Here is a 16649-nt window from a genome sequence, read left to right on the forward strand (position 1 = left end):
GTTCCGCATTCTGCCAGATATATTGCAACCCTTCTGAATAAAATAGAATACTGAGCTGAGAAACACCTAACGACAAAGAAAAGAAAAATTAAAACAAATCTTACCACGTACAACCCCGGGCGAATTTTGAAGCATATTGCTTTGGATTAACACCTTCTCACAATCTACATCGCGCGACGCACCTTTCGACACCTTATGCGAAGAACCGATTGATGTGAGAGTAGCTGGTTTCCCACTACAGTGCATCGCCGGTGTGGCATTACCTCGAGACGTGATGAATCCTTGATTTTTGGTCACATTGATTCCGACGACATTGCTGCTGGCTTGTATGAGATTCCGACTTCCATACTGCTGGTCGGGAGATTCTGATCGGCTGACACCACCAGCAGTGCTGGATTGGAACATTGGGCTACGAATACTAGTGGATACTGTTCCGCCTTGTACGGGTTCCTTCGGGTCAGGAGTGATCGACGAAGTGGAAGTGATGTCGGGAGTTCGACTCGTTATGAACGTACCGCTACCCGAAACAACTGGAGACCTCGATTTGGACGCATCGTCATCTACGACTTGATGCTGTTGTTGCTGCTGCTGCTGATGTTGCAGTAATTGAATCTGCTCATGGTGCTGCCGGATGAGTTGACTCTGTCTTTGCAACTGCTGTTGGAATTGAATTTGCTGTTGAAATTTCATATGACTAATATCACAGTTCTGCTGCACCTGTACCATGCCGTTTGCAACATGGGACACAGTTTGACCGCCTATGGTGGTCGTGTTGCTGCTAACAATGCCTCTATCTGCTCTCTCCTGCGATTCCTTTACATCTCCACTGTCGTAGCTGGCTGCTACCGTTTTGGGCTGGGGACTTTCCTGAGATGAAGATGATCCATCCGGGCTGTGCAACGTTGATATAGAACTATGAAGGATGGCCGTTTGCTGGTTAAGATACCCCGTTGGATCATCTTTAAAATTGGGCCGCTTCTTACTTAAAGCTCTCACTTTTACGTCCTCTAATGGCACTCGTAGGCCTTCGCTCGCCCAACCAGGTGAACCAGGTGATTCACCAATTGTTCTACTGCTTTTGACTATTTGCTCGTTTTGATTTAGGATTTGTACGGGGCTCTTTAGTGCGCTAGGGGAGGGGGGCATTTGCCGTTGACTAACAACAGAGTTTGACCCGGAGGACGTGGATGACGCATTCTTTCGCCACGGAGGCGTTTTAGATAGTGGAATACTGGTGATGTCCTTCTCGGTCTGAAAAAGCGAATTTTGGCCTGCTGGTGTTGCTTGGGTTGAACTAATGCTAGTGGGAATGGGAAGCCGTACGTCATTGGTGGGCGTACAAGAAGGGGATTTAGTGGATGGAAGTGTTGTATGGTGATCTGAAATATAAATAAAAATAATGATTTTCTTTAGAATAAATTAATACAACGTTAAGATATTTACCACCGGACTTAACAACATTCTGAATGCTTTCGGAATCCAAAGGCTTCTTCCCCCGTCGCACAAGTTCTACCTTTTCCAGGTATCGTGTGTGATGTAAGCAGAAATTGTGAGGTATACTGCCAATAGCATCCAGTGTTGCATTAGGAACCTAGAAAGAAGTGAAAAGGTGGATTAGCTATTCTCTTCGCTCGTGAGATGCACAACTTGACGGTGGTGATCGCAGCGCTTAAGGGATTCCAATAACCACCCTGAAGTTCAATCAGATGATGAGAACGTCGAGTTCCATAAGTGGTTAGACAAGGCTTACGGAGGTTTTTATTTATTTTATTATTATATTTTTTGCCTTTCTCGTATTTTATGTTTCGTCTTGGGGGCCCTCCTTAGCCATGTGGTAAGATGTGCGGCTACAAAGCAAAACCATGCTGAGGGAGGCTGGGTTCGATTCCTGGTGCCGGTCTAGGCAATTTTCGGGCATAAAAGTATCATCGTGTTAGCCTCATGAATGCAAAAATGGTAAATTGGCTTAGAAACCTCGCAGTTAATAACTGTGGAAGTGCTTAATGAACACTAAGCTGCGAGGCGGCTCTGTCCCAGAGTGAGGATGTAATGTCAATAAGAAGAAGAAGATGTCCTGTCTCACCATGTTTTCCATTACGGGCGCAAGCAAGATGACTCCCTCACTAGAACCCTATATCTTGTAGGATCCATCAACACGATTTGATTCAAGTTGTGTTTGGACCAACCATACTGTATGCTATCAAGTCAATATGTATCGTTGCTACAATACTAGTAAGTGTTGGGGAAAAACTAGGAAACCCTAGTATACCAAAGAGAAACTACAACTAACCGGCACCTGCTCCTTATCCATCTACTGCAAAGCGTCGCACACTGCCTGATATTCCAACAGCAAGAAGGCACTTCAGAGGTTTCATGACATCGTTGCATTCATCTTCACCCGGCTAAAGCGTCGTCAGATATCTTAGAAGAGGAAGCAAATGTCCCCGGTTGCTGCGGCTCTCTCTCCTTCGTCTCCAGGTCTCATCGGTGTTCCATTGTTTCCTCTGGGTGGCTCGTGGCGATGAAGGCATTCTTGAAGGCGCTGCCACCTTATACGAATTATACGAAAGTCGCCTTTACCAAAATCAACGAGAACTACGGCGAGCTGCGCGCTCAGTGAAAAGAGTGGACTATGTGTGGCAGTAAAATAGTATATGTAATATATGTACATCGATGTAAGTCTAATACGGTTCACAAATGAAAGACAAATTAATAATAATAAATTGGTTGTCAGCCTTGCATATGTGGTGAACCATTCTAGTGAAAAGGATTTCTAGGAGACTCTGGACGCTGGCCTATTATCAGAATAAACTACTTGCTTGGCTAAAGCATTTGATGAGTGTGACTGTTCTAAACATGCAATGGCATGTCTTCTTCTTATTTTATTGGCATTACATCCCCACACTGGGACACAGCCACCTCGTAGCTTAGCAATTCCACAGTTATTTACTACGATGTTTCTAAGCCAGATTACCATTTTTGCATTCGTATATCATGAGGCTAACACGATTATACTTTTATGCCCAGGGAAGTCGAGACAATTTCCAATTCGAAAATTGCGTAGACGGGCACCGGGAATCGAACTCAGCCACCCTCAGCATGGTATCAATGACTAGGAAAAAACTAAATCGTCTGAAATACCAAGTAGCAAGGGAGTTCCGAATAAAATCGTCGGTCTCATCGAAACGCAGTACGAAGTACCAGACGTCCCCAAGCTTTTAACTGAAAAGATATTTTCCTATTTACGTACCGACGAGATGGAAGCGACAGATTCTTCATGAAGGTATCGTTCAACAACCCGAAACTCGCATTGTTGTAAAAAGTACAGCACATTGAGTAAAAATGAGATATCTTTTTAGTCAGTTGACCAATTTGCACCAAACCACCATGTATTCCTCAAAAAATAGTTATCAATTTAAAAGATAATAAAAGTGATTCGATAAAAGGCTCGGGTAAATATAGTTAAATAAAAGGCCCAGGTACACGGGAAAAAGTAACCAATAATGAATTATTTATTTATTTTATTAACAATTCATCCTAAACTAGCGCAATTCCTTCTATATAATGTCTGACAATAACCTTGAAGTTAATTCGCAATTATTACTCATGACCGTAGGTTACCACCAGAAGGTCTTTCTGAAAACCCGGAACGATCGTAAAAATAATCATTTTGGAAAGTTCGTAAGTATTTTTTCTAAGCCATTTATGATGGTGTTTTTAGAGCTAATAATACACAGTTTTTGCTAAGCTAAAACCGCAGGTGGCCACCTGAATCCGGAACGTCCGTAAAAACTGTTATTTTGGAAAGTTTGTGCTAGAGCAGCGCAATTTTTTCTGAACCATTTCTGACAGGATTTTGATGATATGTCACAGTTCTTAAACAGCTATAACCACAGGGGCCACCAGACGGCCAAAATTGTCTTTTTGGATAGTTCATCCTAGAATAGCACAATTTTATCTAAGCCATTTCGGGCGGTGATCACAGTTCTTACTCTGTAATGACCGCAGGTGGATACCAGACGGACTTTCCGCAAATCTGGAACGTCCGTAAAAATGGTGTGTTTTGAAAAGTTTGTCCTAGAGCAGCACATTTTTTCTAAACCATTTCTGACGATGATCTTCAAGTTAATAAACAGCTCTTACTCTGCTATGACCGCAGTGGTCATCAGACGGCCTTCAGAATAATCCGGAACATCCGTAAAATGGTCATTTTGGATAGTTTGTCATAGAGTAGCGCAATTTTTATAAGCCAATTCTGACGGTGACATTGAAGATATTTCAAAGTCTCACTCTTCATAACCGCAGGTGGCCACCAGTTGGCCTTCCGGATAATCCGGAACGTCCGTAAAATGATCATTTTGGATAATTCGCCCCAGAGTCGCTACCACACGACCTTTCCGCAAATCTGGAAAGTCCGTGAAAATTATCGTTTTGTACAGTTCGCCCTAGACTAACATTTTTCTTCTAAGCTGTTTCTGATAATGGCCAGCGAGTTAGTCAATGCTCTTTACCATACAATATTGTATAGAGTTTACCACCTTCACCATAGGTATAATAATAACTGAAGAATATTCTACGCAAACCAATGAATGTCCAATGAAAATCCACAGCTCTCGTCGTCCATTCTCGAACCGCATTTGTTGGCTACTGTCGGCAAAAGTCATCCACTCTACCGCCGCCATCACCGTCCGCACTTTAACGGTACCTGTCAACCGCATTAGTCCGCCACAATTGGAGGCTTTTTCTATCCGGATCCTTCGGCCTGATTCAACAGATAGACACACCGGCCACCCCATCGACCATCTTAATGTTGCAATAAACCAGGTAATCATTAATAATTTCAGACTAAAGGCCTTCGAACCCCGCCCCCGCTAAGCTAAGCTTCTAGATTGCGGAAGTAACCTATCTTTCATTAATTCGTCCGTTTTTCAAAAATTGGGAAATGTGCGTATCGGAAAACCTGATCAGCTGATGGAATTACGAACATCTGCTGGATCTCCGTTGGAAGTACTCGGAGAAGTCATCATTTCGTTCACATTCAATGGTAAGACAAGGGTTTTATCTATCCTGGTAGCACCCAATCTTACCAAATAATTCATTTGCAGAATTGATTTCTGGATAGTTTTAAATATTTACCCGGCTATTTCCACACTCACAGCCAGTAGCTCAAAAGAGACATCTAATCAGGGGACTTCTGAACCGAACGTCACTGAAAGTCAAACAAAGCGTCTAGAAGAAGTGAAACATCCTTTCAAAGTTGCAAACTCAAACGCTTGATACTACCAACCTGCAAACACAAAATCGTTCTGAAAGACGAGTGTGTGTCCAGCAATTCAATTCGGATCTACCCGTGCCCCATCGCCCCGGAAATTCAGACGGGATTGTTTGCTGAACTTGATCGTTTACTTGAACGTGGGATAATAGAAGAATCTAATTCTGAATGGTCCTTGAACATTAGAGTGGGGCGCAGTTGAATGGAAAAACGCAAACTTCGTCAGATCAAGTGAGATCGAGGTTTTTCTGAATCGTTTTGGGACCCCAATCAACTGTGCAAAATATGGGTTCGATTGGTTGCGACCTCGCATGCCGCATCGCGTTTTAAATTTACATGGAGATTAGTATGGGAAAACGTACTTTTTTACATTTTTGCTCTTAGCGGCTTCAATTTATCATCAATCACGTGACTCAATACGTTAGCATATAGCCTGGAAGATGCCGAAAGACTTTGCCGAAGAAGGTACGCAGCTGGAAGGTCTACAAAAAATGTTATTACGTTTCGAAAATTGATTGTTTAAACCATATGCAAGAAATCAATGTTTCTGCCAGCACTACCGGACAACCTGTAATTGTCAGAGGGCAAAACCCATTTTTCTTCTAGTCGGAATTTTTACTTTGTAAAATCATTCCGAATATCTCCCATTAGCTCCAAAGTCCTATAAAATCAATAATTTTGAAATAACACTCAGTTAAATTATTGCTCCACGTAATTCGGCAGTGCTGGCAGAATAAATGACTTTTTGCATATGGTTTGAACACTCAATCTTCGAAGCGTTATAACTTTTTTCGTGGACGTTCCAGCAACGTGCCTTCTTCAGCAAAATTTTTCGGCATCCTTTGGGTTATGCTTCAACGTAATGTGCCACTTGGTTTACGATGAACTAAAACCCTCTTGTAGTAGAAATGCAAAAATATACGTTCTCCCATATTAATTTCCATACAAACTTCAAACGCGATGCGGAAAGCGAGGAAGTAACCAATCGGTCCCAAATTCTGCACAGTTGTTCAGGACCCAGAATGGCTTCAAAAAACCATTGATTTGAAAAAATTATGATGCCCAATCTATTGAACATAGTACCGATACGAAACACATCCGGTGCGATCCGCCTTTGTATCGTTGCTCGCAAACTCAACGAGAGGACCGTACGTGATGCCTATCCCCTTCCCCACCCTGGCCGAATACTTGGTAGAGTCTACCTAGGCCTAGTCCTAGGCTGAACTGACTAGAGATGGGCATTCAGATCCGGAACCGTTACAAAGATCCGGATCTCTTAAGTGAGTAAATGATTCGTGGATCTTTTTTTTTAAAGATCCGGTTCACCAGTTCAGCAAATTATTTGAGCATTTGTAAGTAAAAGTAAGTAAAACTCATCAAACAGAGAGTTCTAAACAGAGATTAGACGTGAAAACAGAGACTGCAGTTAAAGTATATTTTAAACTGTGTAAAATAAGTTTATACGCAAAGTGGTATATATTGTTAAATGCGTAATAGAACATATATTCCAACGATATATAATTTGTGCTTGAGAAGTTGAGCATTTCTTATATTTTCGTGAATAAAATATCACGCAAATAAGGCCTAGGCCAGTGAAAGTGATAATTGAACAAAGCGGCCTGCGGCCGCCTGAAAACAATCATCAGAAAGCGGCGGCAAAATGTCGGTACAGTGTAACGTTTGCTGCAAAGCAATAAATGTGAAAGAGAGAATATTTTGTTTCGGTGGCTGTGGCCAAGTACTACATGCAAAATGCGCCGATCTGACTAATGCCGGCGAATTAGCATTGCGAGAAAATCTTGCTCTCAAGTATATGTGCCATGATTGTAGAAAAAAACAAGTATGTTTGAACGATATGACGGAAAAATGCAACAGTATTATGAGTGTCTTAGATGATGTTGTAAACCGTTTAGGTAAAATTGAATCCAATTTTGCTAAAATGGATTGTGATCAATATTTTAAACAGTGCGAAGAAAAGATGAGAAAGATGGTTGAAAAAAGTACTGGAGCATATGGGGAGCAACTGAGAAGTATAGAGAAACAAATAACTAATTCGGTTAATAAAAATGCGAACAAAATAACTAGTTCTGCTGTGGGCAATGGCTCCATTGAAGAATATGATGGAAATCCATCATCTAGCAGCTTTGCTGAAGTCGTGCGTAGAAAGAAAACGAATTCCGGAACGGATTCTATTTTGCGGTCTGGACGTATTCGAAATACAAGTGTGACTGGTTCAAACAATAGTAATGATAAAAACGTGCGTGCAAATGCATTGGAAGAAGGGAGAGAAATGAATAATAGCGGAATAAGTTCCAATAAGAAATTCGGGTGTTCGGTGCGAATTAAACCTGCTGCGCAGCAATCAAACCATCAAACGAAGAAAGCGGTGAGAAGCAAAATAAATCCAGCTGAGATAGGAGTGAAAAGTGTACGAAATGGCATGAATGGTGCGATTGTTGTTGATTGCGGGACTGAGAGTGAAGCCAAAGGGCTTGTAGGTATCATGAGAGAAAAATTCGGTGAAGATTATTCTGCCGATATTGAGCAACCTAAGAGGCCTAGAATAAAATCATGGGTGTTGCAGGTGAATATAGTTCAAATGAACTCATTGACATCTTGAATCACCAGAATGATATTGAGACGTCCAATTTTTAAAAGTATTGAAGTGTATTCCATCGAAGAAAAATGCGGAATTTTCGATAATATGTGAAGTAGATGCAAGCACATTTGAGAGAATTATTCGCAAAGGTAAGCTCAATATTGATTTTGAAAGGTGTAGAGTTTTCGAAAGTATTGAAATCTTGAGGTGCTTCAAATGTTGCGGATATGGGCATAGAGCAGGTGATTGTAAAAATGACGTTCACTGTGCTAAGTGTGCCGAAAGTCATGATGTGAAAGATTGTTCATCGGAACAAGAATCATGTGTAAATTGTATGTATTCAAATAGAGAAAGAAAGTCTAAATTTGACACAAATCATTCATCATGGAGTGTAGATTGTCCGATTTATTTGAAAAAAGTATCGATTTCGAAGAGCTTTATAAATTATAGAGCATAGCAATTGAAGAATGTTGCGGATGTTATTCTAGTTAATGTTGCTGGCATTACATCACATTTTTCGGAGTTGGAAATTATGATTAACAGGAAAAAGCCTAAAATAGTTATGCTGACCGAGACTCATTTCACAGAAAACATAGGAGTAAGTGAGTACAATATAAGAAATTATAACATGTTGTGTTGCTTATCGTCTTCAAGACACACGGGAGGGTTAATCATGTATATTCACGATTCAGTGAAATATAGAGTTATTGATAATTCAACGTGTGGACTTAATTGGTTCATGGCCATTAAAGTAGTCAAAGGACTTAAAACAGGAGTGTATGGGTTGATCTACCATTCACCAAGCGTAAATGAACTAGAACTTTTGCAATACTTAGAACAAAGCTGGCTTGAGAAAATTTTGGACGACAGAGGAATGAACTTCATAGCAGGTGATTTCAATATAAATTGGAAGAATGCCAATGACAGTAGAAATCTTCGCAATGTTATGCAAGGATTTGGTCTAGATCAGAAGGTTAAGGAAATCACAAGGCGTACCATAAGGTCACAAACTATAATCGATTTAGTATTCTGCAATGATAATGAATTACACGTGTCTATTGATTACAACAACAAAATTTCCGACCATGAAACCCTACAGATAAATTTTAAGGATTCTTTTGAATTTACAGAAAGTGACTTAACTATTAAATGTTGGAAGAATTACTCAAAAAATGCGCTTTTATGTCTACTGAGAAGTGGAATGTCAAATGACAGTGACAGACAACTAGATGAGAAAGCAGATGAATTTAGTACAGTCCTAAAAGAAAGTGTAAATTCACTAGTTGTTAGTAAGAGAATTACTTCTAACAATAGAAAAAAGTGGTACACGGCTGAATTGAAAGCTTTGCAAGAGGCAAGGGATGAGGCATATAAGAAAGCTAGTGAAAGTTGGGAGGAAGTACATTGGCAATATTACAAAGTATTGAGGAATGAATATTCGTACTCAATAAGATCAGCAAAGGCAGAATATACACAAAGAAAAATAGAACAAAATAAAGGAAATAGCAAACAATTATGGAAAACTTTGAAGTCGCTGTGGAGTAATAAGGAAAAGCCTGCAAGTAGTATTAGTTTTAATGGTGAAGTTATTGATAATAATGATGAGATTTGTAAAAGTTCAATAGTTATTTTGTTGACAGTATTCAGCAAATTAACGATTCCATTGAGAATGTGCAAGATTGCTTCGACAGTGAGAACAATTATACTACAGAGAAATGGAAGGTGTTTCATGAAGTCTCTTATGAATCTCTTTGTAAGGCTATAGACAAAATTGGTAGTTCATCAGGAATAGATAATGTAAATTTACAAGTGCTTAAAGATTCTTTGGAAGTTACGGGACAACATTTACTTGAAATAATCAACGATTCTCTTGTGCAGGGTAAGTTCCCGAGTAGTTGGAAGCAATCTACAGTAATACCAATACCTAAAATAGCAGGAACCACAAAAAGCTGAAGAATATAGACCTATTAACACGTTACCTATTTTTGAGAAAGTGTTAGAAATTATTGTAAAAGAGCAATTGCTTGAATATTTAAATGAGGAGAACATTTTAATACATGAACAATCCGGCTTTAGACAAAACCATTCTTGTGAATCTGCACTAAATTTATTGCTTTTTAAGTGGAAACGAATGATTGAAGAAAAGAAGACTATAATAATATTATACTTGGATCTAAAAAGAGCCTTTGAAACTATATCACGGCCGGTAATGGTAAAAACAATGAAGAAATATGGAATAGGAGGAAATGTTCTTAAATGGTTTGAATCTTATTTATCTGATAGAAGTCAAGTGTGTCAGTATGAGAATTCTTCATCGTCACCCAAAACAGTGCCCCTTGGTGTTCCACAGGGTAGTGTTCTGGGACCAATTTTATTTATTTTATACATTAATGATATGAAAGGAGCCATTCGTCACTGTGATATCAATCTGTTTGCCGATGATACAGTTATATTTATTGGAGAGAGGGATGTTAAAATAGCAATGGCTAAAATGAATGAAGATATACAAGGGTTGAATAAGTGGTTGAAAATTAAAAAGCTTAAACTGAATGTGCAAAAAACCAAATGGATGTTAATAAGTAATAGAAAACAATTAAATTATACAGAGTTCAAGATCGATATTGAGGGAGTTGAAATAGAAAGGGTAAGAGTTTTTAAATACCTTGGAGTTCATATCGACGATAAACTTATATTTAAGGAACACATTGACGAAGTGATTAAAAAAGTAGCTAGGAAATATGGCATGTTAGTTCGTTTGAAGAGTCAATTGACTTTTTGGAGTAAAATATGTCTGAACAAGACTTTAGTAGCTCCACATATTGATTATTGTTCTTCTGTGCTACTTTTAGCCAGTGATATGCATTTAATTAGATTACAAAGATTACAGAACAAGTTCATGCGATACATTCTTAATTGCAGTAGATATACCTCCATTTTATGCATGTTAGAAACCTTACAATGGTTCTCTGTGAAAGAACGAATAATATTTAATGTACTGACAATGATTTACAAACTTAGTAATAATCTTTTGCCTGAGTACTTGACCAACATAATAATACGAGGACACAACATACATACACATAGAACCCGACAAATTGATGATTTACGTGTTGTGCCGTTTACTATGACAATGACGCAGAAATCTGTTTATTATAGTGGCATAAGAATGTATAATCAGCTGCCTAGAACTATTAAAGATGTTAGAACTATCTCCGAATTTAAAAGAAATTGCTCAATATGGATTAAAAATATGTATAGATAGTCAAGAATGTTATTTATATAGAGATAAGAGTTTTATTATAAATTATCAAATGGTAAATAAATGAAATGAATGAATGTTTGTACTCCGTACGCTTGTAAACAAGAAAGGGTGAAGATATTTTCAATACGGTTCAAAAGTGTGAGCCTGAATGACTAACGCTTCATTATTTCGCATCCTTTTTGCATTTTGCTCTAGGGATCCGATCCGGTTGAAAGATCCGGATCCTTAGAATGAATGATCCAGATCTGATCCGTTCATCGAAGTGATCTGTTTTGCCCATATCTATGGTAGACTACCACGCGCAATTTACCTGTCTACGATTGACCTTACTGAGGCATTCCTTCAAATTCCCTTTACCAGGGTGTCGCGGAAATATTGCGCATTTAGTGTTCAGGGGAAGGGGATGTTCCAGTTCAAACGCCTACCATTCGGTTTAATCAACAGCCCAGCAATGATGGCGAGATTGATGAACCGAGTACTGGGTCATGGTGTGCTGGAACCGAATGTCTTCGTTTACTCGGGCGGAACACGTACGGCTTCTTGAAGAGGTGGCGAAGCGCCTGAGGGAGGCTAATCTCTCGATTAGGCTCGAGAAATCTTACTTCTGCCTGAAGGAAATTCCATTTTTGGGTTACGTACTTTTTTGCAAGGTTTGAAAATTAACCCAGAGAAGATAAAACCCATTGTGGAGTACGAACGTCCTACGACTATAACAAAACTCCGCCGATTTATCGGAATATCTAATTATTATCGGAGATTTATCCCCGAATTCATCAAGACTACCGCCGCCCTCTCCGAGCTTCTAAAAACCAACTCGAAGACAGTGAGATGGACTGTAGAAGCGGAGGAAGCATTCCAGGCAATAAAAGTGAAGTTTATTACGGTTCCGGTACTGCCCAGCCCCGATTTTGATCAGGAGTTTATCATTCATACTGACGCGAGTGATCACGCCGTCACCGGTGTTCTCACCCAGAAAATAGATGACCACGAAAGGGTTATTGAATACTTTTCAAAAAAGTTAACAACCCAGGAGCGTCATCATGCGTACGAAGTAGATGCCTTCAACGCGACTCAGTCGATAGAGTATTTCGCTTCAAGTATACGACACCGGCGGTTCACCGGCGCGGCAACGACAATATCCTGCCCGACGCGTTGTCACGGAGTGTAATGGAACGATGTCTGCACGATCCTCGCCCTCATGGTACAGCGACATGACATTGTCTGTTTTGAATCGACCCGATGACTATCCCAATTTTAGAGTAGAGGGAGACTTGCTAAAGAAATACGTGTTTAATGACGATCTTCCCGATCCTACGACTGGAAGATCACCCCGAGTCCAAGCTAATCCGCTCCTCAACATATTGGTTTATAATCCCCGAACAACTTTGTAGAAGACGGCAACTTTCTGATTCCCAGAAATCCCGAGATATCGAACTAAACTAATCTCACATATACACTAACACCGCCTTACGGTCCTATTCTGATCAAAACCGTTTCTCAACATATTGGTTTCCAATCCTCGGACAAATTTGTAGAGGACGGCAACTTTTTAATTCCCACACATACCGAGATATCAAACCAAACTAATAGCAAAATAAATACACTAGCGCCGCTAAGTGGAAGAACTCCAAATCATGTTTTCCCTTGACTCATAAGGCCGCATGGGATCATCGATGGGTTTAGAATTTATTGCACTACGCCAGGATTTTTGAAAATATTGTTTTGTTAAAATTTGTTAATTCAGAAAACTGACTATTTCACCGCTGTTCCGTTGGTTCCAGACCCTCCAGAGGACCAGCATAAGAATTATTGGACTTTGAGAGTATCTATCCCCTGTATTATTTTCCCGAAAAAATCACGTTAATATCATTTTAATTGGCTTCAATATAACGGATTTTCGGTCTGTTGTACTTTTTACAACACGCGAGTTCTCGTGTTATGAAAGTTGAAGCGAATTGCGGAAGGTTAAGCAACCATAGACAAATTGTATAATTGTCGCGCTCTAGCGAAGAATCCTCCTTATTTTTCTTCGAAACCCGTTATCTTATAATCTTACCGGACAAGTTCCTTTTGGTTCGTCGAACAGCTGCAGGTGGACTGCTCATGAGCGCTATGGGACAATGATACTGGCTGTTGAACGCACGCCGTATTATCCGAATAGTTACCGTAATCCGGGGGAACATTGATTTTTAAAATTGTTTTGTAAATATTTCCCCCGTAAGTGAAATCATAACTTTTTTCATATTTTTAAAAACGAGTACTGCTACATGTAGAATGTATAAGGCTGTTGTTCTTGATTATTTGATAATTTTAAACTTGTTTTAAAAATGTTTTTTGTCGAGTTTTTTCATTTTGAAATTTCGGGTAACTTTGATCAATCATTTATCTATAGAGAAAGCGTAAGCAAACGCAATTATAGGCAATTATAGTTGGAATCTCTTACGCTAAAGCGATGAGCATCGATTGTTTCGAGAAAGACATCATCACCGCTAGTGGAATTATCTGGTTATTCAACAATATATATCAAAATTTCGAAACAAAAACTATGGGTTAACCAAGAAAATAAGATTACTTATCACATAACTATAGGTACAAGCTTATTTTTTTTTGTTATTACACTTGTTTGAGTGTTTTTTGTCAGCTTGCTGTGAGTTCAAAAAATCAATGTTGATTTTATTGTTCAAATTTTGGCGAAAAGAAATGCAAATTCATCCGAATTTTATATCATTCAGCAGCAAATTTAGTCAAGATTAAGATACCTAACTCACAATAAGTAATTGTGATAACAGGAAATAATATTTTATTCATGTCATGAAAATAGTGAAACTGATCAATGTTACCCTGGTGATCAATGTTCCCCCGGATTACGGTACTCGAAAGTGCGTAAAATGCTTTCGAATCAATCCGAAAGTTGATGGGTAACCTAACCGCTGAAAGAGTCGTACCCTTACTTTCGTTTGCAGTCACCGGCGTAGACTACGTCAGACCGTCCCTCATTAAACAAGCCTTGTTAAAAGCATACGTTTGCGTGATAAACAAGACCGTCCATGTATCGGACTTGAATACCGAGGCCTTTCTATCGTTCTTGTAGCTATACATCGAACGTCATGTATGGTTTAGCGGTTGCGCCACAAACGGAATCAACAATTTCGCAACCAGCAAACTATTAGGATCAATTCAAGATTTCTGTCTTACCCGTGGGTTCGAATGGCGTTTAATTCCCGCAAAAACACCAAAATTCGAAGGCCTTTGGGAGGCCACAATAAAATTTGCGAAGACCCTCCTAAAGCACAATGCATTGTCGGCAACGTTAAGTTGACGTTCGAGGAGCTTACTATTGTTTTGATTGAGTACGAAGTAGGGTATCCAATCATGGTTTGAACTAGTGAAAAGCGTATCATGGTTTGAACCATTTTGAAATCAGTAGAAATTACCATCTAATTGGCAGGAAATGAACCTAAAACAGTATGAATGGAATATATAGGTATACTGGAAGTGATAGAGTTTATTTAAACATTTGTACATATTGTTTTAGTAATAAAACAAAGCGATTTAAAAACGTCCTGAATTTGCGCCAATTCCCCCCACCAGTGGCATAATTTCAAAAAGCTCGTAAAGGACGCATTTTTGACACAGGAGTGAGATCAATATATAAAAAGAATGCTTTTTTCATCTGTAATCGATTGACGTCATCATACAATTGAGAAACAGTTTCAAATAGTTAAAATAGTAACATTTATACAAGGTAAAAACTGATCATGGTTTGAACTAAATTCGTACCATGGTTTGAACTTGTAAATGCAGTCATGTTCTGCTGCTGTCCGCTAGGAGCGCTGCATGCGTCTAGCTGGAGCATTTTGTTTACATTTCCAATATGGAAAAATCGCAATTTTCATATTGATAATTTAGACGATTTTCACACGTTTCGAGTTACTAATCGAATGCGAGAAGATGAATAGTAAAACAAATTTGCTTTTCTACAGATTTCTTCAGCGTTTCATGCATGTGATTAGTATTATATTTAGGAGCTGCTGGCTGCCGCAGTAGTTCAAACCATGGTACGAATTTAGTTCAAACCATGAACAGTGTAGTTCAAACCATGGTACGAATCAAAGTTATGTAATTATTAAGTTTTTTCAATGAAACTAAGCATAAGTATGTGCACCCAGGATGTTTTTAGAAAGATAAGCTTCTAAGCTTCAATACAAACTAGAAATCGCAGTTCCAACATGTCCCTTCAATGAAATAAATCAACTTTATTTTGACGGCTCAACTGAAACCTGCCATTTGGTTCAAACCATGATTGGATACCCTAGTGCTGAACTGAACTGACCGACTATTATTCGCCATCTCAAACGATCCTCACGCTAAAAATGAACTACTCAAAATTGAGTCGAATCCGACTCATTTTCATTAAAAACGGGACAACTCAAAATTTGAGTAAAAGATACTACTTCAATAAAATGATGATTGCACTTAAACTAGGAGTCTGTTTGTTGTAAAATGCACTTAGATAGATAGATAAACTTGATTCGCATCTGTCGTATTAAAAATTGATGGAAGGCCAAGCTTAACTTTCGCGAAATCATCATTTTATTGAAGTAGTATCTTTTACTCAAATATTGAGTTGTCCCGTTTTTAATGAAAATGAGTCGGATTCGACTCAATTTTGAGTAGTTCATTTTTAGCGTGCTATCTCAAAGGGTGACCGTCCGCTGCTGCAACCGAACTTGCTCTGAAAGACGTCACAGCCGGTGGCCACATCTCCAGCTCATGCGGGAACATTTATGGCGCGCCTTAAGTCGAGATCATGTTAACACTTTCCAACTCAGGGAGAAAAATCTTTGCACTAAGCCGAAAATCGAGAACGGTATGGTAATGCTTCTTCATGACCATAATCGACCTCCTATCAATTAGAAAATGAACCGCATCACAGCGGTACATCCCGGTGATGATAACCTGATTGGGACAACTTCTCGTCGTCCCATCAACAAGATGTCCGTGCTACCCATCGAAGACAACACGCTAACTTTCACCTACTCAGTGACTGAGTAAAATTGTATTGCTCTCTCTTTCTATCCCACGGAAATTTTACTCAATTTCCGTCAAAAGCAGGACAACTCAAAACTATGAGTAATCCTGCTTTTGACGGAAACTGAGTAAAATTTCCGTGGGAAGAAAAGAGATGGCAATACAATTTTACTCAGTCACTGAGTAGGTGAAAGTTAGAGTGAACGTACTTTCTTCCGAATTCGCTATGACCATTGAGTGTCCTCAACCGCTTCCCGACAGAAGTCAGAGCGCGAGAAAATGTTGGACAATAACATTCGCATTTGAATTCGTCTCGACATCACGAATCCGCAGTTCGTTCTTGAAGATACACGCTAAAAATGAACTACTCAAAATTGTGTCGAATCCGACTCATTTTCATTAAAAACGGGACAACTCAATATTTGAATAAAAGATACTACTTCAATAAAATGATGATTTCGCGAAAGTTAAGCTTGGCCTTCCAT

General features: G+C 39.2%; 1 protein-coding gene across 4 annotated transcripts in view; it reads right to left on the reverse strand.

The window, feature by feature from the left end:
* Nucleotides 1-16649, reverse strand: part of LOC134205423 (methyl-CpG-binding domain protein 5) — a 158613-nt gene that overhangs the window by 60480 nt on the left and 81484 nt on the right. For 3 of the 4 annotated variants that reach the window (XM_062680652.1, XM_062680653.1, XM_062680654.1), the window contains 2 exons: nucleotides 1444-1591; nucleotides 105-1379 (listed from right to left, as the gene is read on the reverse strand). In XM_062680652.1, coding sequence (XP_062536636.1) covers nucleotides 105-1379; nucleotides 1444-1591 — 1423 coding nt within the window. The remainder of the gene's footprint in view (nucleotides 1-104; nucleotides 1380-1443; nucleotides 1592-16649) is intronic. The other variant, XM_062680655.1, reaches the window with a different exon arrangement.

The sequence above is a fragment of the Armigeres subalbatus genome, chromosome 1 (genome assembly GCF_024139115.2).
Source record: "Armigeres subalbatus isolate Guangzhou_Male chromosome 1, GZ_Asu_2, whole genome shotgun sequence".
NCBI classification, from domain to species: Eukaryota; Metazoa; Arthropoda; class Insecta; order Diptera; family Culicidae; genus Armigeres; species Armigeres subalbatus.